Below are 27,922 nucleotides of genomic sequence, written 5' to 3' on the forward strand. Positions count from 1 at the left end.
CCCAAAAAGTCCATCAAATATGTAGTGTAATGTATACACGTGTGTGAGTTTGTGTTTGAATGTGGTTCGGTTCTCAGAAGGGTTACATAACAATACAAAGGGCAGCCATCTGCTTCCCCCATCGGCCCGTGGGTTAGCAGCGAGGTCTAATCCACTATAGTGTCTGTGTGTTTATGTGCATGCACGTGGTTGCGTGCGTGGGTGTGCGCACACATGTGTGCGTGCCTAATCTGAGTTTTCATAGCACTTGAGTGGGCAAATTGGTAATCTCGCAGGGCCGGGCCAGAATGAGATTTAATCCTTGTGGATGGACCGCCTCTCTTTTTCTCTCCTCCATTTATTCATTCTTTTCCTCTATACCCGCTTTCCGCTCTTTCAATATATTTCCAATCATAGTCATATTTCCCTTTCACACTGCACAGATCTCCATCACCATGTTCCAAAATCTTCATTCAGACTGGATCTCACCAAAGTGCTCATTATGCCATAACAATGTTAGGTGTCTCTCTTTAGGCTCTGGGAAACTGAGATCGCAATTTTCACCATTTTCTGACATTTCATGCACCAAACGATTTATCCCTCAATCCCCAAAAAAAAAACAATTGAAAGATAAACTTAAAATGATCGTTATATTATAATCGTTAGCTGTCGGCGTATATTGTGATCTACATTTCTGAGAAATCGGCAGCACTCCCTCATGGGCCTTTGATGACATACTATTCCCTTCAAATAGAGGCAAGTCCCCCAGCGTAATGTGGACGAGAGCTTTCAAAGGCCCGGTGAAATTTACAGTGGATGACGTGTATCATCAAAGGCAGGAGCAACAACCTCACCTTTCTCTCTTCTTGAGGCCTTTCCATCTCCGTCTCTCTGATCACAGCTGTTCGGGGAAACTATGGAGCCTGTAGCCATTATTGGAATGAAATGTGTAATGCAGGGTTGGGGGGGGGGGGATAGAAAGGGTCCAAAGAAGGGTAAATTAAATAAAATCTTCTATGCTATCTGCCCATACAGATATTCAGTATGGTTACCATGGTGGCCATATGCGACTACAATGGTGTCCACCGATGAGGGCAACCAGGGAACGGGAGCAGGACTACACACACACACACACACACACAGTATATAAATAACGGACACTCCTCTTTTCCCACCAGCATGTGCCCAAATCACACACAGCTTGTTCTTGCACTCAAATGAGGTGTGAATAGTATATAGTAATGCACATGTGTTAGTTTAGTGTGTGTTTGCGTAGGCGTGTGGGGTTATAGGAGGGTGACTGAATACAAGCAGAGGGGGGGGGGGTCGGACTTCAGCATCACTGTCTTGATTGGAACCACTCACTGCGAGATGCTGACATGCTGTCTGAACTCACCGGGTGGGCCAGCGCATGTGGTGTGCTTGCATGTGCTCCATTTGTGTGTGTGTGTGTGTGTGTGTGTGTGTGTGTGTGTGTGTGTGTGTGTGTGTGTGTGTGTGTGTGTGACTATATTCAGCATCAGTAAAGTGGATTTGTGACAGAATTTCTCCAGAGCACAAATGTATTTTCCTTATTGACTAACCCATGAGCCAGGCTACAGGCAGCATTTGTGCATGATACTCAGAGACCCGTCACACAGCGCGCGCGCACACACACACACACACACACACACACACACTGACAGCATCATACAGCCCACCAACAAAGCCATCTGTGTGGGCAACACCATGTGTGACATTTCTGACAGGTAGAGAGGTTTGAGATGAAAGCGCTGATGCATACACACACACGCACACACACACACACACACAGACCTCCTCTCACTCTGTTCATTACAACCTATACAAAAAGACTCCAGGTCACGGATAAAAGCCTAATATTGTCTGTGAGGGAAAAGAAAGCATAAAAGAAGGTTGGGGGAGTAAGCAGGCAGGTGGTGTTTATGCTTACTGAGCACACAACATTATGTGCATCCAGGACTTTTGATTTCATGATTTATTAAGGCTCCATCATATAGAAACTTTAAAAGGGATTGTGGGAGATAACAATACTGATGAAAGGGCATAAATGCATTTAAAGCTTTATTGATTGTGTGCAAAGAATAGGATTAAGAGTCAAAGACAGGAGAGGTGGGAGTGAAATAATATTTCAAACAATCTTTAGAGGCATGAACTACAGGAAACCAAGATTCAAAGTCAGACGGAAAGAACAGCAAGGACATAAGAATAGAGATATTTAGAAAGAGAAGGGGGTTGGGATGATACTATAGGTAAGGAAGAGGTCAATCTTGTACTCCATTTCATTAACTTCAAAGCGATAAGTGAGGATATCGTAGAGAGCAAAGCTAGAAAGGGAGACATGTTCACCGGTGATCCCATTAGGCTGTGAAAGGGTAATACAGAGAGATGGAGGATGAGAGAAATCGCAGGACGACGCTGAAAGCCACAGGGAAAGTGGTGAGGGAGGCTGAGACAGGAAGAAAGAGTTGGGCAGGAAGAAAAAAAAACGAAGAAGAGGATGAAACTGAGGAAAAAGGAAAGCAAGCGGAGCAAGAAAAAGTACCTTTATTAAGAAAGAATGAGGTTGGTAAAAGCCATTAAAAAGACCTCAGCTCTTAGTTCGGTCTCAGCCCTTCGCTGGGCTGAGGATGTGGATTTAACTCATATATCACTAGAGGCTTGGGGAATTCGGTAGAACCCCTATTAAAGAAAGGCTACCAGTGATTTTAATATGATGGGGATCATTTGAAATTTTTGATTGGAAATATGTGAGCAGTCAGGCAATTTAAAAGCCATTACATGTCCAAATAAAATAATATCTCGTAGGCTAATGTGGCTTGGCTTAATTAACTTGTTTTTACTAACTGGCTGAACTAATATAAACACAGACCATTATTTGTGTTATTATAATTGGACTAATCGCTCATCCAAATGATTAACGTTTGAAGAACTTTGGAAGGTAAATATTGCTTTTGTCAAACAATGCAAACACAACATTTTGCTTTCCTATCACTGTTTGACTCGGCTATTGTCATGTGCCACTAGGGACTGTTTTTGAGGTTCAACTGGCAAAGGCGTATAAATTATGAGATAATTATATAAGAGCAACCACGGCTGTTTTTAAATAATATTTCAAATAGCCAATAGAGGCATTGAGGCACATTTAAACTTGCCCTGCAACACACTGCACAGCTAAATGCGGCAATCCATCTCCTAATGCTTCTTTTAAATAGCCACATATTTGACTGTTTTAAGTTTACAATGAATAAGAACTAGCCTTTGGGAGAGATGCTACTGTATTATTGAATACAAAATGATAGACTCACTACAAACCCGCAAAATCTGATACACACAAAGAAGTTCTGTTTTGTAAAAGGTTATAATATGATGAAAAAGACAACAAGGTGAAAGAAGTGAAGTCGCTCATCTATGTCGTCACAATGTCATCAGATCAGCCATTAACCTGGAGACAGAGATTCCAGGACAGAGAAGAAGACAGTTGGCTCCAGTTATTAGGGCATAAATGTCAGATGGAACATGTCCACTGGTTTCTTCTCAGCAGTCTTCAGCTTATCTCATCACTGATAAGGTTACTGATGTCCTGAGGGGGGGGCAACATGTTGAGGAGGAGAACCTGATGAAGGTTAAACCCCTCCAACCCCTCCTCTTAATCACTGTCATTAGCTCCACAGGCCCATCCACTCTGACCCCATCACCTCTGGCCCGCAGAGATTAATCACACACACACACACACACACACACACACACACACACACACACGCACACACACCACTTTGGAGCAGTCTGCATGTGACGTCAGGCTCTCCATTTGAGGCATCTGCAGGCATGTTGACATGTGCGCAAGAGAGAGTACGTGAGTGCATGTACTGTTGGTTGAGCGTGAATTGAAAAATGGCTGTGGGTGCAATGCAACCTCTGGGTTTGAGGTTAGAACAAATGGCCACTGTACACACGCCAAGGGCTGTGAAACTGCACACACATCGACATCCAAGCTTATGCAAACCCCCTCTTTTTAATAGTTACAATACATTTTAAAACACATTCAAACATTAGAAACACAAGCTGCCTAGAAGCTCTTTTTTAAAATGAGTGCCATTCGTTTGGTTTAGCCATTAAACTGTGAAAGCGCCCAAAGGGAGATCTCAGTAATCACTTTATACGGGACTGCTTATATACGGGCAGATAGATAGCAGACTCTTTTCCCCCTCTCCACCAAGCACTCTTCGCCTTGCTGTAAGACATCAGGGTGTGGGAGGCACATGTAAAGGCAAGGGCCACGTCTGGCAGGAAGCCTCTGTGTAAACCAGAAGAGGCTTGATGCGAGTCCCGGGAGTTGCTTAATGAATCGCTCCGTAGTCTGGACACACATCCCGGGCCCCCACGGGACGGCCTCGGTGAGCTCTTGGCACTCATCTCTCATCTTTGTGGCCTCGTACCTGGGACTTCACACACGTGACATTGAAACTGCTACAGTATACGTTACAGTGAACAAGAGCACTTCATTAAAGAGCTCTTCAAAAGGAGACAAGGGCAGGAGGGAAGGTCTTCTCCTGAAGTCAAACAAGACAAGGGGGGGGGGGGGGGGGGGGGGGGGGGGTATATTAACTACCTCTCCTGGACAAGTGGGAGAATTAAGAGCATGAGGAATCAGGTGGTGTCCTCAAAGTTCAGCTCCCCTTTCATGGAGTGATTTACAGCCTACTCTATATGTTTTAGAAAAGGAGGCGACCAGTACCGTGTGTGCACTTGTGTCTGTCCTCAGCCTATTTATAGTGTGTTTAGGGCAGAGAGAATGTGTCTTTTAATTAAAAGGCCTGCTTGATCTAGTGCTGTGCTCAGGGAGAGACGGACCGAGAAAGAAAGAGGGCAAGAAATAAATAAAAGAGAGAGGAGGCCCAGAGTAAGGCTAACACACACCCGGCCAACAAGCACATCTCTCTCGGGCTTAATGAGCCTGATCTTGCCTGGACTCGTCATCAGCAAGGATGGTAGAATCTGGAATAACACATCATTATGCCGACTCAGATCATGTCTATGTGCAGGGAAATGTATTCTTGTGTCTGTCTGTCTCTTGTCTAGATGTATTTGTCAGTGCTAAGAGAGAGATCAGAAAGTGCTGATCAGGGAGTAAGGAGCAGACAGGAATAATGCAAGAATACAGAGCTCGGCACGCACACACACACACACACACACACACAGAACTCCTTCAGGTAAAGGTTTGAATATTTCATAAAGTCTCATTAAGGAGTGAATATAAGAGGTTGAAGTATAATGGCACTGGCGAAGACAGAGTAATAAATTCAGATCTCATACAAGCCTAATCAGCCCAGGTACAGACACAATCACAAGCTCACGGGCATAAGAAACACGAGCCGACTACACCAAATGCTCCCCATTTAAAAGGAATGAAGATGAGGCATCTCCTCAGTCCGACTAAACTTTACAGGGAAAATGAGCAGATTTTCAACTCTATTATCTCTACCTATCCGAGTTAAGTATATAGTGTGAAAAAACAAACTAATGTTCTCTGCGTTGCTTGCACGTCATCCTGGTACGCGTAGGCACAGCCGGGACTGCTCCACGGATCAGCTTACTCGGTCATTACAGCGTGCTCTGGGTAATTTATTTCTTCAGTGGACTACATTAACTATCGGCACTGATTGGACATCCACGTAAAAAGGTGTCAAATTTTCCCTTTAGGACAGCCTTTATTTCTCTTCGTAAAAATCAATTATCCCTCTAAATTTCCCATTAGGAGGAATAGAGTAGTGGGCTGCACTTATCTATTCGATCTATTTACTTTATTTAAGACAAAGGACTTTAGTAGGGTGAAAAAAAATCAAACATGAAAACAACAATCATATACAAGACACATTACACGCACAATACAAACCATTTACCAAAGCATCAACGATGTCATTCTTTATCTTGTCCAGGCTACAGACATCTATACATGTTTTTAAATTATGGAATACCTGCTTTATGGTGACAAACATACTGCAAGCATTGCATTGTAAAATAATGACATACACAATACCATGAGACTTGGAAAAATAAAAAATATTTTAAAAAACGCAAAGATGGATGAGAAAATGTGAGAAAATTACACACAGACACTTTTACCGATATCAATGTCCAATTACGATTGCCATCTTCCCCTGTGGTTTGGCTACATGAAGTATGATGATACATTCTGCTCCAATCACTCTTTACAAGCAATAACAAGCTCAGGATATGCTTCTTCTATTAGGACGTACCATGATAGTCTCCTTTCACATTACATTAGTCCATTTACACACATACTCACAAATGGTTGTGTGCGGGAGTTTCCATTTTTAATGCTACAATTAGTTTCTCCGTGGGATAGAAGAACGGAAGGGGATAATTGACTGTGGTATCAGAAATGAGTAATCATAATAAACATCAGGAGGGTAGTTAGGCTGTTTTATCAGGTTATTTTGTTACATAAGGAACACTAGCCAATGCGGTATACGTTCCTCTCAGTCTTCTTTGTACGATGTTCTGTAATAAACTCAATTCAAAGGCAGGAAGTCAGTTTCATTAACTATTGAATCAGTGAGGCGGGGTGTCATCCTCAACGTGTAACCCTAAAATAATATCATCACTGTTTGAGTGGTGGAGTCTATCAACCTGACCCACCAGATAGTTTGTTACACAAAACCATCTGAGAAGCAATCATTGGAAACGGTTTGGAAAGAGGTCGGCACTTTCAAAAAAATACTTGGCAGGTGATGGGAGGAACCATCTGTCAATCAAACTCTTGCAGAAGCAAGTCGGGAGAAGAGAATAACGCATCGTTGCCATCGTGTCGTTCTTTGCTCTTCTGAATAGAAGCCTGACAACATGGCTCTTTGTGCGATATGTGATCCAGCGATTCTCGCATGATCGCGTTGATCCAGCTGCCGTACAAGTTAAGTAGCCTTAATGCTGTGACAATATTTACTTGAAAGAAGCAGTCGTTTGAAGAAAAAAAAAAAAAAAAAAAAAAAAAAAAAAAGAAGATGAAGCGAGCATATGCAGCTCCAAAGTGTTCGACTCCTGTCCTACTTTCAAAATAAGCCCGGAGGAAGCTGCTACTGCAAGTCCATCAAAGCAAACAGGTGGCGAGCGCATTACACAAAGAGAAAAATAACTGTCATAATGATCATAATAATACACTCCTATGAGTCACGCGGTGCCACACGCAGGGCTGCATATGTAGTCAGTTTTTCTTCAAACCCACACGGGCTTGTGTGCGTAGAGACAGAGACAAATGGACATGGGCTCTATTGGCTCACATTCAAGCTCTCATTATACAAACCACAATACATCAAAACAGCACTGAGGACAGCAAATACGGCTGACCAACCGAAATAATAACGTACTCGAGCGGAGCCACACTCGTGCCCTCAGCATGTGAAATCGCACATGAAAATGTGTCTCTGTGTTGCTATGGCCACCGACTCTTCACATCAAAAGCGTTGAGGCAGTCCAGTTTATACAAACGCATATATGTGCAAGTCACTACATCAGCTATACGTCGACACCGCTCTCTATACACCGACTGTATGAAACACTTTGCAAAGTGCACTGACAGGTAAACTCTTGTGAGGTTAAACAGAGGACAGGATTGAAGGGTGGAGGAAACGGCTTCCTAAATGTCCTAAAGGCATGGTGTGTGTGTGTGTGTGTGTGTGTGTGTGCGTCCTCAGGCTCCGTACTTCTTCCTGCTGTGGGTGCATTTCCTCCACTGATGACGTCAGAGCTCTGCTGCAGTCAGAGGGAGAGCTGGGATTCCTGTAGAGTCTAAACAGCATCCCCGCAGCACATTCCTGTGTCTGCGTTTGTGTGCATGCCTCTGTTTTTTTTGTTTTGTTTGTTGCACCGTGTGTGTGTGTGTGCGTGCAACTGTGTGGTTGTGTGTGCTGGATTTGAATGATAATAGAGGCACTGACCCTGAGAGATGCTTTACTGCTGTGACTCTTTTTCTCACTCAGAAACTGTCTCCTTTTGTGAGCCTGCCTCCCCCCTCTTCTCCGTCTCTCTCATGTTCATCCGCGTCCCGTGAGTTACAGCTCTCAGACGCTGTTATGCATCTGCAGAGAGCCCGTAAAACAGGAGCACACAGTGCACACTAAAACTCAGACAAGTACACACACACACACGCAAAACCACAGCAGCAACATCAGCTCAGAAATAAGCAGCTTTTAGTGATGAATAAAAAAAAATTAAAAAAAAGTCAACCATCTGGGATAAAGAGATGAAACCTTCCCCTACTTCATCGCTCTTTCCCTTAATCACTCCATCACCTGTTCCATTAGTCAGGAGAGAGTGTAAAAAAAAAAGAAAGATAAATGATAAGACACAAGGACAGAAATAACAGAGCAAAAAAGCAAGTAAAGAAGAAAGAGATCAAGTGTGCTTTTGACACCTGAAAATGACATTTTTTGTGTTGTAAAAGGCCAAAGGGTCATTTCTCTGAAGGAATATTCCTTCTGTACAAAGGCCTTCGTCACAGCTTCTGACCTCACAGCAGTATGGAATTGGATTTACTGTCTCAGAGTTTTAGCCAATTGAAGGGAAACGCAAACGTATTGTTTAGTACAAAATACACGCGCTTTACTTTGTTGGGCCCGTTTTCTATTTTAAACCTACTAACGAGAAAAAAATAGTTGTACAATTTCTGGTTAGGTCACATGAGAGCAAATGGAACTTAAATACAGTGGAATTAGTTTTGGTGATGCACGATACATTATGAATACAGAATGTTTAAAGAGATACTGTGAGCATACAGCAGCTCATTAAAAAATAAAAAAGGTTACATCACATCACAAGGGGAAAAGCCGAATGCTTGTTGGTAAACCGTCAAGTATTCAGCTGGAAAAGGGGAAAGTCCCCAATGGGAAAGTGTGCTGGTGGTATTAAAAGATTCATGCTGAAATACTTTAACAACCCAGTACAGCACTACAAGGCCAGAGATTTGGAGGAAAATAGTGCAGACTAAACCTACGACTCAGGCCAGATTGGGGGGGGAAACACAAAGACTCACTGCATCAAGTATGACATCTCCCTGTGATCTGATTTCATCCGAATACATACAGAGGATTTGACTGGCAGCAGACTCACTGCACTGACCCATTCTTTGTGGCATCACAGGAAAGGCAAACAGAAGAAACAGTTTGTCTTGGCTGGACCACTGATGCGGTAACACCTGTGATCCAGGCGGGTTTTCTGTAAACTGGCAACAACACTCTCCCGACGTCATCAGAATAGCAAACTGAACCTGCCCTCCTTTTCTCTCTATGAATAACACAGACTCCTTGATGTTCCCAGCTGACATAAAATAAGTCAGCCTGGCTAATATAGTGCTAATTCTCTTTAGTCTGGCCAAGTGTCAGAAGTCGGTGCCACAGAGACGAGCAGGTTGTTGGTTTGTGACCAGTCATGCTCATCTAATCTAATTGAGGGCTGTCTGCTTCACTTCACATGCCAAGCCACATCTCAGGTGTTTCAGGCATGGGCGACATTGTGCTTCATAGCCTAAAGAGCTGACAACAGAGCGAGTGGCGGGGGGAAACAAATCTGAATGCATCACAATTACCCTGCCCCTGCCATCTGGGATGTGCTGCACATAGTAAATGAGCGCACAGTTTCATTCATGTACTTTTTCTTGGAAAAACAGTCCGAGGACAGTTGCCAGCAGGTCTGCTGAAGCAAAGCGGTTTCATGTCATTTAAAAAAAAAAGAAGCCATTCATTCATTGTATTCACTCTGTAAACGCAGTAACAATTCAATGAGTAAAACCTCCAAAGTGATATTTTCACTTATATATTTATAAATTGCAAAGCATCCCAAGTGAAATGCATGAATTGGCTTAATATGTAAATGTAAGCACGTCTCAATCTATGTGAATAAATATGCTAGGAAAATGCAAGAAAAAGTGTTTTAAATATACCAACAGGTACAGCTTCTTAAAGGAAATGTCACACACATAGCACATAGTGCTTTTTGGAATCATGTCAAATATCGTAAGGACAGAACAAAAAAGACGAAAACATTTCACCGTACTGTAAATGTTTAAAAGAAGATCCTGTAAGGCGGGCCTGTGACAAATGCGGCCGTGTGAATTGTACGAGTGTGCAGTTAAAAACGTACCAAAGTCAAGGTCACCGGCCCCCCCCCCCCGTCTATTTGATAATGGATAAGGTACAGCGGGGCAGACAGCAATGCAGGGATGAGCACAGAGCTCCCCCCCCTCCCCCCCCCCCCCGATCTAAGGACAGCCTGCCAAGGCTAGCTGAGCTGACAGCAACTAAAGCCGAGGCTCCCCACATGTGCTAATCTCCCAGATTTAAATGGGAACACAGCACACAGCACACAGAGCACAGAGCACAGAGCACAGAGCACGGCGAGCCTGTCTGATCCATGACCCCACGTCTGAGCACACAGCATGCGCACACATGCAGCGCGCATGTGAAGACACAGTCATGCATTCATTCACATACTCATTTCTACAGTCACGTGGGGCGACAGGGCAGATAGTCCGAAATAAGTCAGATAAAGGCAACTTGCACGTATGGAAAGCAACAGACGTTGATGTCAGCTTCAGATTGCAGGCACTTAAAGAGCGAGAGAAGTGCGAGCACCAGAGAGAGAGAGACTTCTCTTTCTTTCTTTCTTTACGAGGGCAGACTGGGAACCAGCAACAAGCAGGGAAACCATGACAACCACACAACCAACCTTGGCAACCAACTCAGCGTTCTCACAGTCGGAGCCAGACAGGCGGCTCAGCAAGGGTTAATCTGAGCTGGGTGAGAGAGAGAGAGAGAGGAGAGAGAAACAGGCTGATTATGCCTACTGCTGTGCGCACAGACGTTAGATGCACTGTACGTCTTAAACGGCCCGCGTTGAGAAAGAACCCTCCAAAAACAAATGTGGCAGCTGACTAAGTGACCAGCTGACTGGCAGCCTCAAAAGGTGCACAAAGAGCGAGGCAGGTACGGAGATGTCCAGAAGCAAATCACCGGGCATGTCTTCTTTTAGCAACAGGGTGAAGTCGTATAAAAATGTATCAATTCGGAGCACAGGTGAAAAGAAAAAATGGTGTTTTTTCGTCTTGAAATTCTCTCCGCTGCGCTGGAAAACTAGCACTGTGAAATTGTAAATATCATGAGGTGATAACACATTACCTGAAACACAGCAGCCGAGAAGGCCCGCGGATTCTCAGCGATAAAGAGAGAGAGAGAGAGATGGGCCGAGCGAGGGGAAAAGATTGTGTTTGTATGAGCATGGATGTGTGTGTGTGCGTGTGTGTGTAGTGTGTATTGGCATAAATGAGGGAAAATGGACCTGAGAACCATGCCGTCCGATTCTGCACGCTATACAACACGGCAGAGAAACACTGACAGTGGATGCTCAGAGTTAGGATGAATCCAAATAGGATGCGATGGGGCCTGTCCAAAAAATACACACACAAACACACACACACACGCTCGTTCGTGGTCGGCCACTGAGACCGATCCCAGCAATCCTTGACTTATTCACTGATCTCGCATCTAAAGATTGAGCCCTTTTCCTCCTCTGGAGGTCACCAATAGAGAGATGAAAATCCGGGAGGAGGGGAGGATAATGAAGAGAATGATCAATACTTTGCCTTAATTAATAACCTCCACTGCAGTCAGAACATTCAAGATCGCTTCACGCTCACTCAATTCAAGCCTTTTTTTTTTTTTTTTTTTTTTTCTTCCTTCTACTCCTCCTTTGCCTTCATCATTCTCTCTCCACCCCTCCTCCCAGTTCTCCACCTCTTTCCTCATCATTAATCTCTAAAAATCGTTGGCTACATACATTCCTCCCAATCGATGCAATTCCACCGAGGTCTTGTCTGATTTACCACATGGCTGAATCCCTGTATGAATCTTGACTGGCCAGGGGAAGAGGGACAGAGTGAGGGAGAGACGGCGTGAGGCGGAGGAGAGGAGAGGACCACTAAATGACAGAGACCATCATCATTACATAACTTCAGCAAAAAGTCACAGACTACAGTCCAAGTCCTGGTTCAATTTACTCAAGGTATAGTTTCTAAGCCACACCAACAGAATTGTCTGTAACGCGGATGCCACAACGCTCTTACTTGCATGCACACACATTAGGAGTTAAACATTCGTAAAAGTGCACACGCAGACAACACGTGCACCAGCTGAGGCACAGAGACCAGACAGTGGAACAGCTGAGATCACGCAGGCTTGGCTTCCGTGCTACCCAGCTGGGAGCAACGCGGCACAGCCACTGGGTCAGGGCTCCTCCGACTACGATCTCTGGAGAGTCCCTCTGAAACTCGGGTCTATCATCGCAGCCTTTCATTTATTTCCCTCACTCGACAATTTTAGGTCAAAGCTGCCAACTTTTTCTGGGTAATCTTTGCGAACACAGGGGAGATAGACACCTGTGTTTGAGCTCGACGCGGGTATCAAGATTATGCTAATGGACAGAGGCTACAGGTCACCGGGAGTTTGACCACCTGCACCGCTCACAAGCAACACACACTCATGTGCACGCAGAGGCCTCGAGTTTCGGTGGATTTGCCAAGTGGTTTTTCATTGACAGCATCGAGTGAGCATTGCCCACTCACTTGTCATCATCAGGAATATCATGTGCCGCGAAACAGTATGGATCTCTTCCTCCAGACAGGAAATCTTTGGGAGTGCCCATTGATCGGAATCAACCATGCCCGGCTCACCGGCTATAAATCAACGTCGAATTAGCGGTTTTACGTTACCGTGCAATAGATCAGACTCCCAGAACAGTCCGGTTAATATCACCTGTGTGTATGTGTAAATAAATGAAAAGAAAGACAAACGAGAGCTATTCTTTCACCGTTTCTTACGCTACAACGGCGGAGCCCACGGTAAGAGTTACAAACAGGCCGGCCCTTTGCTGACAGGGGGACAACAGAAACGGCTGGATGCTGGCTTAAATGCCTGGTAAGCCCGGTGAACCCAGAACAAGAACTCTCCAGCAGAAACACAGAAACAGAGAGCGCTGAACAGAGAAAGAGGGAGCAAGACACACCATCACAGGCGGCTTTTTGTCAGATGAACAGTCAATATGAAAGCCCCCAAAGCACAGATGATTTCACTCACTACACGTCAATCAAAGAATCAAGGAGCCTACACATCAACCTCCAACGTTTAGCCTGTCAATATCCAAGTCTCGCTCGCAAAAAAAACAAAAGAAAACAGGGATTTACACTGGATTAGCAGGCAGTGTTTTCCACACAACAGGCCTCTATTCCACCAATCAACAGCCTTCAGGAACAAAGTAACGGCAAAGCACGTCAGTGTTTTCCAACGCATTAGTGGAACAGAGCGGTGATTCAGCCCGTCTTAAGTCATTGCACTGGCAAAAACTAAAATCCACAATCTTCAGCTTTGTCAAACAAAGCTGAAGATTGTGAAACACATGAAGTCTGTTACTATAAACCCCACTGTGATGGAGACATTCCAAGGGAGTTCTAAGTTTTAACAAATGTTAACTCGGTTGTCAAGTTGCCGTCGCGTCTTGCCGTCGATTAGAGGCTTGTGAGGCCAATAAAGCGAATCAGACAGCCTAACACAGAACACATGGGGCTAATTCAGGGTCGGATACAAATAGAAGCTGATTGGCAATTTCGCAGTGCGACAGTGCAAGAGCTACGAGGAAGCTGCTCAGCTGTTGTCATACCCCATGCAGTGCAGGACCCATACCAATCATCCCACAGGTTCTGCCATTCAAGCACACTCACTTTTGGCTTGAAAATGGCCTCGATGTTTCTGGGGCTTTAGACCCAATCAGTAGCCAGCCATGCATGCACTCTCCATATCCATAGACCCCATCAGGCCCCAATGCACACCTGACAAAGAGGAAATTGTTGTACACATGACAAGTCTGCTACACACTGAGTAAATATTTTCTCATGTATACCGACTTAAAAAAAAAAAAAAAAAGGTAAAAAGATGCATCCTACTGTTTAAACTGTGCGCTATACATCGTAGTAGAACTGTCCATGGAAGCATGCATTTGGATTTCTACAGTTACACTGAGGTGCTAAGTTGCTAAGCTAGAGTGGGCCAGCCCACACTACCTTTGGGCCACGTGAGTGCGTGAGTGAGAGCCGAGGAGACTTTGTCCGTGCAGGGGATTAGATCAGGAAGCCAAACCAGAACCACTGTGGTGGCCATGTGTGTGTGTGTCAGGACAAGGTCTAATCACTTAATGAACACTACTCCTCTGAGCAGGACAGCCAGATCCACCAGAGGCCTTCCGCTTTCTCCCCTCTAATAATACCAGCCAAACGCAGCCTGGGAAAGCTCACGGGGGATTTAGCCCACTGGACGGTCCCAGCTGCCACTCACGATCGAGCCCGGCCCATTGGACGCTCACAGTTGCCAGGCCAACCCTTTCCGTGGGGCCTGGGAAAGAGATCTGACGGCTTAACAAATGGTTAATGAGTGAATGGGATATGATGTCGTTAATCTGAATAGGTTTGGCGTGGACTAGCTGCCCAGATGCCAGTAGCCAAATTCTTTTTCTAACACAGAACACACAAATAATGCTGGGCCTCGTTACTGCTGCACATTTGAAACATGGACACGTAATAGGAAAAACCAGACACAGAGCATTCAAAATGAATATCTTCTCATCAGAAATTTCCCTCTAAGTGAAACGCCGCTGAAATTTGCCGAATAAGAAGCCACGTGAGGGCCAAGCTGCTTCACACAAGCCACGATCCACGCTGACCTGTAGCTTACTATGCTTCCATGGCTTTGAAAAATGCATCCCAACCTGCCTCAACACTCCGTGGATGATCTCAGAGACACCGTATCATTATACCCAGCGGACCACAGTGCCAGCTCAATACCACCATAAACAGCCATTAGACGCTCGTGAGCGCTATCTGAACGAGAGCAGAGTCTGGCTGTGAATGAGAGCGCCTCCTGTAAACACACATGATTAAACAGGAGTAGCAGGAGAAAAGGGGAGACGAGCCCGCGTGTTTTAATACTGCTTTTGTTATGAAAGCACCAACTGGAAGGTAGCCCGCAACGTCACACTGTGAGATCGCACCACGGTCATCACCACGCTGCAGAGTGGAGCTACACCGAGGATGGATGCAACATGTTTTGGGATTTGCGCAGCCTGACTCAAATGTTCCTGCACTGTCCCAACAGTCAAAGAGGGGCATCAGTTATGATGAAGGCGCACACACACACACCTACACACACACACACTGACACCAGGGGATGGCAAAGAGACAAACTCCATTAATGAACACTGGGGACTCGCCAGGTGTATGAAGTGACAGAGGAGAATATTTCAGGAAAGCATACTGTTTGAGAGAACACACATTACATTTACACGCACCCACGGCTGCTCAGCGTGACCAGCTGGACCGGGTAGGGGACGCAACGCCTATCGTAGCCGTTTTAGACAACAGATGGGAGGAAAATCTTTCAGCGGAGAGGGTAGAAGAGTCTCTCTCTCTCTCTCTCTCTCTCTGTGTTTAAGGGTGGTGGGCTTACGGAGCATGCTGCATCACCCCTGCCATCTCTGCCTACACAGGGCTGTGCCTGCCTCTCCTTTCACATGGCTCCACTGGCTGCAGAAGGATTCTCACTACACTCAGGCTGATAACGCTGCTGTATAAGAAACACACACACACACACACACACACACACACACACACACCGGGATAAAATAGCATGAAATATTAAGAGAATAAAGTCCTCTTTTAAGCAATAATGTGCACATGTGCAACGCAACTTTGACAAACGGCAGTGTCATGGCTGTCTCTGCTGAGATAAAGCATGTGCTCCTTATTAAGGAAGCCCAGTTACATCCCCTGGGGTGAATGAATGTAGAACAGCGTAGCTCTATTCCAGCTCATGTGAGCAGCCCCATAATATGTAATCTGTCAAGGTTGGACCCGCGACTCCACATCGGAGGAAACCCAACGTATTGCAGTGTGAGCCTGTAGGAGAAACGCCTGCCTGCTTGCCTCCCTGCCTGCGGACTAAGAATAGATCAATGTATCAGGCAAATCGGGATTAACGGCGTTGTGTTCCAGTCACAGGACACACACGCACACGCACACACACGCACAGGGGACACACAAAAAGTTCATTTCCATTGCCCATCGCTCTGTCATCGTTTTCGGCGTTGGACGGTGTCCACGTTGCTCTGCTGCTCCTGGATGCACACACACCCAGTCCAACGCCGACGCACAAGCAACAAACCAACGTATAAGCAACATCACCTAAATCCACAACCCCTCGTCCCACTGCGTGAGCAATGATTATGTCAGCTCGCCGAACACATAACAACACCCCCCCAAAAAAAAGAAAAATAATTCCCCACAAGGCTTGGCAGGTGTTTGTAACTAAGCGGTTAGTTATTTATCACCTGCAGAACACACAGCCGGCCAAATTTCAACTCGCTGCTGAGCGCTCCCGAAAACAAATTGTGCAATTAAAAGAGGGGGTTGCAGCGAGCAAAGCTGTCCCAACTAACCTGTCTGTCCTTTCCCGAGCGTCTTCTCCAAACGGTAAGGTCCCACGTAATTGGCGTGTTGGGCACCGCTGTTGTCTTTACCGGACGATGACATGTCGAATCTGTGTGGAAATTGGACACTTTACAATAAAGCGCAGACAATTAAACACTCCTTGCTGGAGGTCCAAAGCCGCTGTTGTCTTTCCTTTTACTCCACAGCCTCTTCTTTTCCTCTCTCTCTCTCTCTCTCTCTCTCTGACGCGTTCTGTCTCTTTTCCCTCTACCTCACTCGCTGTTTGAGGAGGTGAGGTTCTCTCTTTCTCTCCTCTTTTCTCCTATCGCCGCAGACAAGCCGCAAGTGCCTGGAAAATCATTGTCGGCTGAAATTGCGCTGCCGCTGTGCGTCTGTGGGAGGTGCTGCGGAGCCGTCGGGGATGATTGACAGCGGATCCAGCCAACCAGAGAGCCGAATGTGCTCTGTGCTGCCGCCCTGTTTCTCGTTGCTGGAGCATCTTTGCGGGGGTTTTTTCAGAAAAGTTGCAGGTTGTGATCAAGAGAGGTTAAAGCCAAATAAACTAAATACACCTTCAAGCCTTATTATTTAAGAGCAATAGGCAACATTCTACAGCATCAACGTATGAAAAAACAGAAATTAAGGCCTTTTTGAAAATAGAAATATGTTTTGTTCACTGTTTTTCACCAGTTCAAATTCAATCAGTGTTAAGATGTTGACACCTTTTGTTAAAGATCCCCTCCAGACGTGTTGTAAGACATATATATATAGGCTACTCTTTGAACTGTGGCTGTTGTGTCTTTTCCACAGATAAGGTGAAGTTTAAGTTCTTAAATTAGACATACTCCTTCAGCATCATTAGATCATTTAGAATCTATGAATATACAGTTATTAATCAATTCAAAAGTGGGTTTTTTTTTACAATTGGCCTCCAAACTGTCACAAAATCATCTTGCACATACATGTCTTAAACTTTCCTTCGAGATGAATGTGAAAAAAATCCTTTAGTATATAATGATTTATGCACACTGTACATCCAAGTGAAGTAATAATAAACATAACACATTTTTCTCGTTGGTGATGTGTCATGCTGCAAGCTGAATACCCCATGACTGTGGCCAGACTAACCTGTTACGGGGCCGTGAAGCAAAAACGTACTATTCTGACCCCCCCAGCCTACTGGCCTCGGTACAACGTGTAGGCCTGTGTGCCCCGTTTACTCCAAATACCCATAACGACGAAGTGGAGCTTTAACTTCTCCCTGCTCCTTACTCGCTAGCGTCAAACAGCATACTGATGTTTGTGTCTCATCATAAAGGGACGTAACAGGGCGGTACTTATGATAGCAGGTAAAGCAGAGCCATAGCACTGGCTGATGGGTGTGAAAGAACATACTGTATATTTAGTCAACCAGTAGTCCTATGCTGCAAAAACACTTCATTTAAGTTAACTTGTGGTCATTTAAACACAACTAACTAATTATGAATATACATCATGTGAGTATATTGTGAAATTAAATACTAAAGCCTATAAACATTTCGACACGGAGTCCCTGTACTTTTGTGGTGCAAATTCCCTAACAAATTTGAAAGTAATGAAATTACCAAAAGCAATTGACATGCAACGATCCTGTGGGGCACCTGGGGAGAGTCGGGGCAGTTGTGTGCATTAGTTGGTAATCCAGCCTTAATCCTGCAGTAAATGAAGCTAAACAGCCATTACGGCAAACACCATCTCTCTCCAGAAAGTCTTACAGAGTTTCTTGTCTCTGTCCCCTCTTCTTCCTTTTTCTGTGTGCTTTCCAGTGCTCTCTCTCACACGCACATATACACGTCACACAAACACAAACACACAGTGACCACACCGTGTGTGTGTGTGTGTGTGTGTGTGTGTGTGTACAGCGGGGGGAGAGTGTGTTGGCCCTCTGCTTCATTTCACACCCCACTGGTCTGAGACCTGTGACTGTGGCTCTGGCCTCTGTCTGTTCCTCACACCCTGAGAGAGTACAGGTGTCAGGGGACACATGCAGGAGGAACACGCACACAGCTACTCATGCACGCACACAAACACAGTATGTGACCTCTAAATATTCTTTATATAAGGTTGAGGGGGCTTCTGAAATATTAAGCAGAAGGAATTGCATCAACACCACACCGTAGGCTACTTCAAAGCCAAAGACATTCCAGAAAGATTCCCAGGCTTTCCTCTTAAGACTCTACTGAATTATCCTCATTGCATTTTAATAATTTATTGCATAGGAAATTACATTATTGTAGTGTGTCATCTAATGTCCATTCATCTTCCCACTGCATGCAACACGATATTGCGTGAACATAACAGGAAATAAAGTTATTTTTACGGTATAAATTCTGTAGTTAGGAAAGAAATAGTCGCACCTGGCCACATCTCAATGAATACACAAGCGAAGTAAGAGGAAATGCATTGCAACGCGTCACAAGAACATTTCCCTGTCTCCTCACTTTTCATTCACGAAGCCAAGTTAGCAAACTGCACTTGCCCCAGTTTAGTGCCTTTGAGGTCCGTGTCGAGCATGTGTGCCATTTCCCCTGATGCCCTTCAACACACTGGGAGCTGGGTTTGTGTGGGGAGGTGTGACCCAGAGTGTCACCCACGTGACTGCATGGTGCCAGGTGGACCGGGCATGTGATGTCAGCGCCAGGTGCCAGGTGGGCACCATCTCAATAATGCATCATGCCCAGCGCTGGCAGTGGCAGGCGCACCACTTTGAAGTGTTCCAGAAACATCTGTAGCTTGAGTTTTTAATCACCTTGCCTGTACCTCCCTGCTTCCCATCAATCCTTCTCCAGTCCTTCATGGCCTACATCCCTCTCTCCCTCTCTACCCTGCAAAGAAATTAATGAGAAGTCTCCCTAGTTTGTGTTTGAGCTTGTGTGTTAGCGTGCGCGCGTGAACGGGTGCTTTATGTGCATATTTACATGCGTTGGCCCAAACAACCACCACGGTGTAAAATTCAATCAACTGGATAAACAAAATTTAAAACACCTCCTTGTCTTCTGGATGTTTGTGGAATGTTCAGCAAGGCAAGAATTATCAAAGAGTCCTGTTAGATAACACGAATGTACCATCCAACAGATAGCAATCGCCTGCAACTGCAGGCTCCGATAGGATGTGCATATTAATAGCCTCTTCTCAAACAACTGATCAAACTAAATAATGCTGTAAAGGAGGGCTAGAAATCCTGGGATATTGTGTACAGTTATTCGATCACAATTATTATCAAGTTCAATTTTCTGTTTTCTGTTTTCTGTTTGCTGTTTGTGAGAGATGTGATGAAAGATACGGTGTGCCAGAGATAGGGGGGAAAAAGCAGAGAGAGAGATAGAGAGGGAGAGGTTTACCAAAAAGTAGAACACATTTGATGTGAGGCAAGGGTCCAATAACCTTCGGAGGGGAGAGGGAGCCCAGACTGCATAATATCGCCACCATATACTACTATAAGATGAGCAGCTTCATAGCAGAGTCTGACCCATTCAACAGGGGGCCATAAACACATTATGTTACACTAAATGAGTGCACATACTGTACACAACCCCACGCACAGACACACAAATTGACAAACTGGTGGTATTACAATGTTTCCACCCAGGGACAACTGCTGCACACTCACATACATACAGTAGTGAACTCACAGCCCTTCAGGGTTGTACAAACTGGTTATTGCCAGCTAGCTGCGTGCTAGAAAGCTGTTGTCCATTACTGGATTGGCCAGCATGGTGTGCTTGATTAATTAGTGTGTCATCCACAGAGAGAGGAGACTATTAGTGTTCATCTGCAAACATTTAGACAACTGGAGGGGTGGGAGATGAATAAAAGGGCAATGAAGGTGGATTTTGGGATGGCCAGACCTCCGCCTGACATATATGAGTCATCTGTTGAGTGAAGCAAGGTAATGAAAGAAAAAAGGGAACTACGAATTAAAAGAAAGGCATTGGGGACAGAAAAAAGTGACAGCAAAGGTGAGAAAGTGAGAGAATCTGCTCATTCTCTGCTCAGGTGATCCTGTTTCTCATGATACGGATAGCTTCCTCTCCCAATGCAGACACAAAGGATTGGTGGGGAGCTCCACAAGGGCGCACCCAAGGGAAACAATAGGACAGGTTACTCTATCCATGTTCCCTCCTATATCTCTGTGAGCTCCACATGACGGACTGCAAGGCTCTCACTTCCATCCCTCCCGTGAAGGTTTCTGTGCATGTAAGTCTGAGAGACTGAAAGTTGTGTCTGCAAAGCTATTCTCGACGAAAGAGAAGATGCATCATAAAAAGAAAGAGTAATCCAATCCATATACCCAGCAAACGTGTGACATTTTGGCTGAACACAAGAAGGACGGTTCCATATGCAGAGCGGCAGCGTGTCCTGTCCTCACATGCACGTCATCAAATCTCATAATTGTCCCGACACTGGGGGACACTTGTGCACATCCCCGAGTCTGCAGGAGGACTTTGGAGTGTGGTACACTTGATCCCTGGCCACTTCGGTATGCAAATGAGTGTGATCACACGCCAACACATGCGCACGCACACACATGCATATGTTCCACCACCCAGCACGTTCATGTACCATGAACACTGGTCGGCTGGTGTTCATTTCAAATGTCACTACAGTATGCCGGTTGTACACTGGCATGCCCATGAGTGAGACTGTGAAGGGAATACTCACCAGAGGGAGTAAGCCTCTCCCTCACAAGCACAAGGATAGGTGGGCACACAGCTGCAGCTCCACTGCCCCCTGTTGGTAGGAAAAGTGCACGTGCTTTCACTCCAGCCCCATTCCCGAAATCCCCAGTCTCCCCCACAGGGACATCCATAATGCTCCATAATCCATAATATGGTGACACTGATTGTTCCTCACCTATGAAAATGCACAATACCACCCACATTTGTTTTCAGGCAAGATCTTGGCTGAGCGACAAGACCATGTCTTTCTCACATCTCACACTGTCTCCAATCTCACCTCTCTCTACTGACATCACTGAATCACAACCACATCCATCTGACCCACTTTACCTCCGTTTCTTCGCCGTGGTGCTGCAGCCCTGATCAGCACTGTTACCAGCAAAACATGCTGTAAAGGTGGATTTCTCAGTCCTATAGGGACAGAGAATTGCATCCCCGTTCCGCACAGCAAATAATCACTTTAATAAGCCCTGAAAATTACAATTAAGCTCTTAAAACAGAAATAGGTGGACAGAGGTGCTTAGCTTTGAAAAAATACAGCAAGGGTATATTTGTTAGTTAGTTTTCATTCACATATACTTGCACGTACAGATACCTGAACATTTACTCAAACAAACACACACACACACACAAATGCACACACAAAGCAAGCATTTCCTCTTTAATTATAGCTTCTTGCCATTGCAAAGAGCATAATTGCAGTATAAGAAGAAAACTGTTGTAATCATGCGAAGGGTTTGGCTGTGGCGTTGGATAATTAGGTTGGCTGCGTGTGTCTCACTAATCACAAGGACATTTAATGACAGCAAGGGGTGAAGGACTAAAACAACCACATTTAGCTGTAATAAATTCACTAATCACTGATTCAGCACGCACAATCCCTGTTGTCTCTCTGGCTCATTATCAGTTTGAGTTTAGAGAAAGACAACATAGTCAGAGTACCAGAATATAACAGTCCCTCCTCTGTTATCACTCCACGTTGTAAGCTTCCTTGGAAGTTTGGTGTACATTCATGCATTTTAAACACTAAACAAGCATCAGCCCCTAGGTGCTTATTGCTTATTCAAGATTTAGTGTCCTGCACATTTGCTGTAGTTTTCACTTTACCAATATGAACTGTATTCATTTATTCTTGTATTTAACTAAAACATAATTATTTCTTCACACTTTTCCCAGTTAAGCCACAGTTAATCCCCTAACTGACCCACCACAGTTTCTTGCAAACGGTCTGACCTGACAAAAGAATAACAGCTATTTTTTAAAGACTATTTGCCAACACCCATTTAGTCTGTATTAAGAGCAAGTTGCTTGTGGGGCTGACTACACAAGTGACCTTTCCCTGTCGTAAACTGGCTGCGTACCCTTGAAAATGACTCACACACGCACACACTAAAGCACGCTTTTCTCTCTAGCCAATTTAAAATCTGCTTCTGGCAATTTCATTCGCTCCAGCGTTTAGAACCTCGCGTATGTGTGCAAGCTACATGATCTAATAGACTCGCCTGAAAGAAAAACATATGGCACATCATGTACCTTGTACATTGTAATGCATGAAGTCTGGTTTCTCCACCACTCCCCAAGCCGTACGTGTGAGCTCACACCTGTCAGAAACAGAGCAGTGTATAAAACAATCTTTCCATTTTTACACTCAAAAAATACTCTCCTCACATCACTATGAGAGAGGCTAATTGGGGAAGCAGTTACGTCAGAAGATATTAGACGCCTCATTTGAAGATATCCAAAGAAATGTTCCTTGGGGACATTAAACCTGTCTTGTAATTGCTGAAAGGATAATAAAGAAAAATATATTCCAAAGAGTGAGAGGAGAGAGGCTGATTGGGCACCCTTCTGTCCCACAGTGCAACATATCCTCTGCTCTATATATACATAGAAATATACATATATGTGTGTGTGTGTGTTATTCATATTATTCTTAATTTTGCAGCGAGTGTAAACTCGACAGACATACTATACATACAATTACATGTGCTGTGTCCGCATGAAGTGAACAGTGTCTTACATGGACGTCTGGTCATGCACATGTGTGAAAAGATGTACGCATATGTCTGCATGTCTTGTGTTGAAAGTGCGCTTGAATGATATCAATGTCCCGCTTGAACAACACCATCACGGCCGAGGTCACGTCTCCTCTTTGTGTGAGCAGCAGTAACATGTTTCGAGGCTCTTCACTGGCTTTAATTGCCTGCAGGTCAGGCTGCAGAGTTCTAGTGGCCCAAGGCTCTACAGAGAGAACTAAAACCCCATTAATCATCAGATAAACGGAGATACCCTTTTATCAAATGACTGATGGCTTCTGGAGGCCTGCTATTCTGTTGAGCTGAAACTATTAGGTATCCCGTTTACAGTCCACAATGGACTAGGTAAAATTGACCAGAGAGTAAATACAAACACATGTCTGAACTAAATGAACTTGAATTACTTCTCCCTGCACCCTGGCATTGTAACTGCATCATAGCTGTCACAGGAGTATGATGGTAGCGTAAAATTGCCTCCATGATGTCCAGGAAATTAGGCTATACTCTTTCTTTAAAACATCCTCAAGTAGCTAACAATTCAAAAACAATGTGGTTGCTACTTAAGGTAATGCGGCAAAACATATTAGATTCTTGACAATAAACATTTAGGGAGACTCTAGAGGTACAGCAGTTTAGACTGGAGACTGCTCAGGTGACACAAACGTCAACATAGCGTCTTGTCATTTGAACAAGAGCTTCAAAGTCATACTGCAGCAACTTGCCGTGGCTTTTGTCTTTGTCTCAGAGGGAGGGATGGAGGGAGGGATGGAGGGAGGTTGAGGGTGGAGAGTGGGGGTGAAGAGTGGGAGATGGATGGAGAATGGAAAGGAGGCGACAGACGTGGGCGGTGCAGGGGTGGCTCAGGCTGTCGGGGAGGAGCGACAGTGGCAGATGCATTACCAGCGACATCTCCATCCCTGCTGACGCCGGACTCTCTCCGTCCCACACACACATGCACACAAACACACGTGCGTCTAAGTTGATTGACGCCAGCGGTTTGGCCCCACACCAGGCACAGGGGGTAATGACTGTCACCCCTTTTTTTCCCATCAGCCCCCTGCCTTAATCAACACACACATACTCGGAAGCATATACACATATGTGGTATTTTCTCTCCTATTCTCTCCTTCTCTTTCCTGCTCTCTGAAATGTCAGGCTTGCATGGGGTTGTGTGGGGTTCCTCTGGAGAGCAATAAAAGCTGATTGGAGTTAAAACAGTTGGTCAGGCCTCCCCGCCCCGGCATCTGTTGGATTACAGTCAGCCAACCTGTCATCTGTGAAATGAAGGCCAGTATGGGAGGAGAGGGGAAAGGCCACAGGAGGGGACAGACGGACAGAGCGAGAGATAGAGGGAAGTGAGAGACCGGGAGAAGAGGGGAGGAGCACACAGATTGGTTAAGCAAAGGTTATGGTGTAAATCTATTAGACATAATTTGAAAAAAACAGTTAATTTGTCCACCTTCTGCTGAAGTTAAACAAGCAGGGGAAGAGAAGGGGATCAGAGACAAAAACAGGGATGGGTGAGGGGTCAGACGTGGGGAAGGACAGACACACCTGACCTTTAGGTGAATCATTTCATCTCCGTCCTCATGTATCACCGCCTCTGAGCAGTGGGGGTGAAGAGCAATCCCTTTGACCCCCACCCACCCCCCCTTTGCTTTAACTCTCCATTGCATTGCTCTCTGCTGATCTCTCTATGTCACCCGCTGCTGAACCCACCCACCCACCTCCTCCACCTGCTATGTCCCCCCCCTGAGGGAATCATTTTCACTCTAACAACTTCAATTAACCTTACCCCTTCATGCACGCAGACACACACACATCCATGTGCACATGTGCATACACACACACACACACACACATACGCCTTCACACGTACATCTCCCCTCCCATATCAATCACAGGTGTTAAGGTCACTGGACTGGGAGACAGAAGCTCCGCAGAGCTTCTCCAGAGACATGTAAAAGAATGTGAGGCTAACTGCTACTGTCTACAATACAACGCGTTCACTGTCCTTAAACAAATAACAGCGCCACTGTCATAAATCACCTGAAATAATTAGAGTTGGGACAGCCAAAGGAAAAGTATTTAATTTCATGCTCGAAGAAATGGTAAACGTCTGCTTCATTTTCTGCTCCGGGATTACGTTTTGGAGGTCGTCGGCTGAGGCAAGGTTGGAGGAGACATGCATGTTCAGTGAAACTAAGGTGAAGTGAACATCCTACACCCACTGAGTGTCCAGGAGCTTCTCTGTGCCAATTTCCAGAATTACAGCGCAGCCTTTTCACACTGGAATTGCAATAATTAATCACAATCTGCTGCGCTGAGCTAGAGTTAAAAGAGCCAAATGAAATAAGCAAAGTATAATTAGAGGTCCACTTTGACATGAGAGCCGGATCATTGTTTCTGAGGCCAGTTTGGGGGTTACTAATCTGATGCATTTGCAAACACAATTTGGCAAGTTCGCTGGTATAAAGCAGATATGGAATTGAAAGATTTGCGGCTTTCCCAGTCACACAGCAGTAAACAGAGTCCAGGGTCGTTGGTCTGCCTTTACAAAGTAGCCCCTGCTTGTGTTTTGTTTTTTGTTTTTTATGGGCATGCAAGCATGTACGTATGCTTGTGCACATGCTGGTGTGTACTTGCACTTGTGTGAATGCATGTTTGTGATTGCAAAAAAACAAAACAGAGGGGGAAGGGAGGTTAAATCCACACAGCTGTTCTTGAAATCAGACTTGGCTGGTGCATGAATGCCTGCAGGCAGGAAACTCATATCTACGCTTCCACTCGTTTTCATCATCATTTAGCTGCTCTAGAACAATGCCAGGCTGCTGTTTAAGTCCAAAAACTAACAAGTGCCAACATTTTAACTGAAGTGTTTTAATATGCTCTAATGATGAGGAGAAGGGATGCCTTCAATCATAATATTGAGAGTAAAATACCACCGTATTGAGTCAAAACCTCTAATTATTCTGCTGTTTTGCTGCACTCATGCTTCTACTTTCAATAATGACTTTGATACTACACAGATGAGAATACAACCTGCCTGATCATGACTTCAATTAGCACCTGATAAGGACCTGGGGACTAGGACTGATTTCACATCTGATTATAATAACATGCCCTATGAAGGGATTAAGACTGCAGGCAAACAACAAAGTACACTCAATGTAATGTACTTGTAGAACACGTTAATGTATGCACGGACACACAACCTTTAATTCTGTAGTAAAACACCCCCAATCACTCTATAACTGCCACATCCTTTCCAGCACCCAGCAGAGCTCTCCCTGGGTTTATCTCGGCATAATTGCTGTTGATTGGTGTATTATTGCTCTGGTTAATCTGCCTGTGGGTGGCTAATAAAGGAGCTCCATCAGGGATGTTATCAATCGTAGCCAGAAGGTGTGCATGGAGCGAAACTGGAAGCCAGGAAAAGTAAGGAGAGGGAGGGCTGGGAGCAGTGAAGGAAGGGAGGGAAAGATATGAAGGAAAGGAAGGTTAGAAGCGACTGTGGGATGAAAGAGAAAGAAAGGTGTTTGATTCATGTTGAAAGACAAGGAAGGACAAATTGGTACAGAAGAAAAATCAAAATGCATTGTGGGTTTAAATGCTTTTGGTTCAGGATGTGTCTGACTGAGGTAAAGTAAGGTAACGTCAATTTGCTGGATGTTGTTCTGACAGAGTTGTGAGAGAGATCTCGCTCCCTGGTAAATCCTTTTTATGATTGATGTGGCCTTGTTCCCTGTCCTCAGTTCTATTTCTAAACAGAGACTGGAGGAGGAGGCTGTGGTGAGGTGATTAGATTCTTCTCCATTACATGGCAGGCTGAGACCGAAAGGATATCACCCTCAGCAGATGCACCTCGGTCCCAATGCCCTGCGCAATAACAGCGTTTTGGCTACTGACCCTGTGGTGTGAGAGGGGAAGCTAACATGACAAACTAGTGTTTCTATATTCCACTGGGGGGCTAGGCGGGATTGAATTGGCACACGCTCCAGAGACCATTGAAAGCGGTGGTGGAAGATGGAGAAAAAGACAAGTAATTCAGCAGCAAGGGCAAGAAGTTGTCTGGGGAAAGTTTTGAGTACATCGCTGTAGGCAAACTGGGGACATTAAATAACGGGAGATTAAGTATTGTTTCACACACATCTAATGGAACTTCACCTGTCTCCAGCAGTGTTTTATGCTGTCATAGTCACACACATTCAGTGAACTTTTCGTTATTTTTAAAGTCATGTAACATGTGTTAGATGTTGTTTTAACTGAAGACGTGGGACTGCAGAGGAGAACTGGTGTGGGGATCTAAGTTGAAAATCTAGACACCTTTGATTCAATGCAGTGCTGTGTATTGTTAAGTGAGGATAGATTCAGCAGCACACGGTCTCCCTCAAATGGTGTCTTTAGAGCCGTGAGTGTGTGTCTTGTTTTAACTGTGGATGCTGAATCTCCCGTCTGCCTTAGGTATTAATAAAGTCCATGTGGTAATGTTGTCAGAGTGGAAAAGAGCCTGGAGGTTGTTCTACTGCCTTTATGACAGCACCTTCTGCTGGTGAACTACTTGCATTGCGCCATTGGCTGATAATACATACCAATGAGAGGCTGGACCAGGTGAGCGCTGTGTTAAA

At 45.0% G+C, this 27,922-nt stretch overlaps 1 protein-coding gene across 1 annotated transcript in view; it reads right to left on the reverse strand.

Moving 5' to 3' along the window:
* The window catches only part of LOC142947965 (serine/threonine-protein kinase BRSK2), a 149,463-nt gene extending 132,821 nt beyond the window's left edge, over positions 1 to 16,642 (reverse strand). The window contains exon 1 of the mRNA XM_076089834.1: positions 16,549 to 16,642. Coding sequence (XP_075945949.1) covers positions 16,549 to 16,642 — 94 coding nt within the window. The remainder of the gene's footprint in view (positions 1 to 16,548) is intronic.
* Between the last annotated feature and the right edge of the window lie 11,280 nt (positions 16,643 to 27,922).

This window comes from Anarhichas minor, unplaced genomic scaffold (genome assembly GCF_050575085.1).
Source record: "Anarhichas minor isolate MPS153535 unplaced genomic scaffold, ASM5057508v1 ptg000011l, whole genome shotgun sequence".
NCBI lineage: Eukaryota > Metazoa > Chordata > Actinopteri > Perciformes > Anarhichadidae > Anarhichas > Anarhichas minor.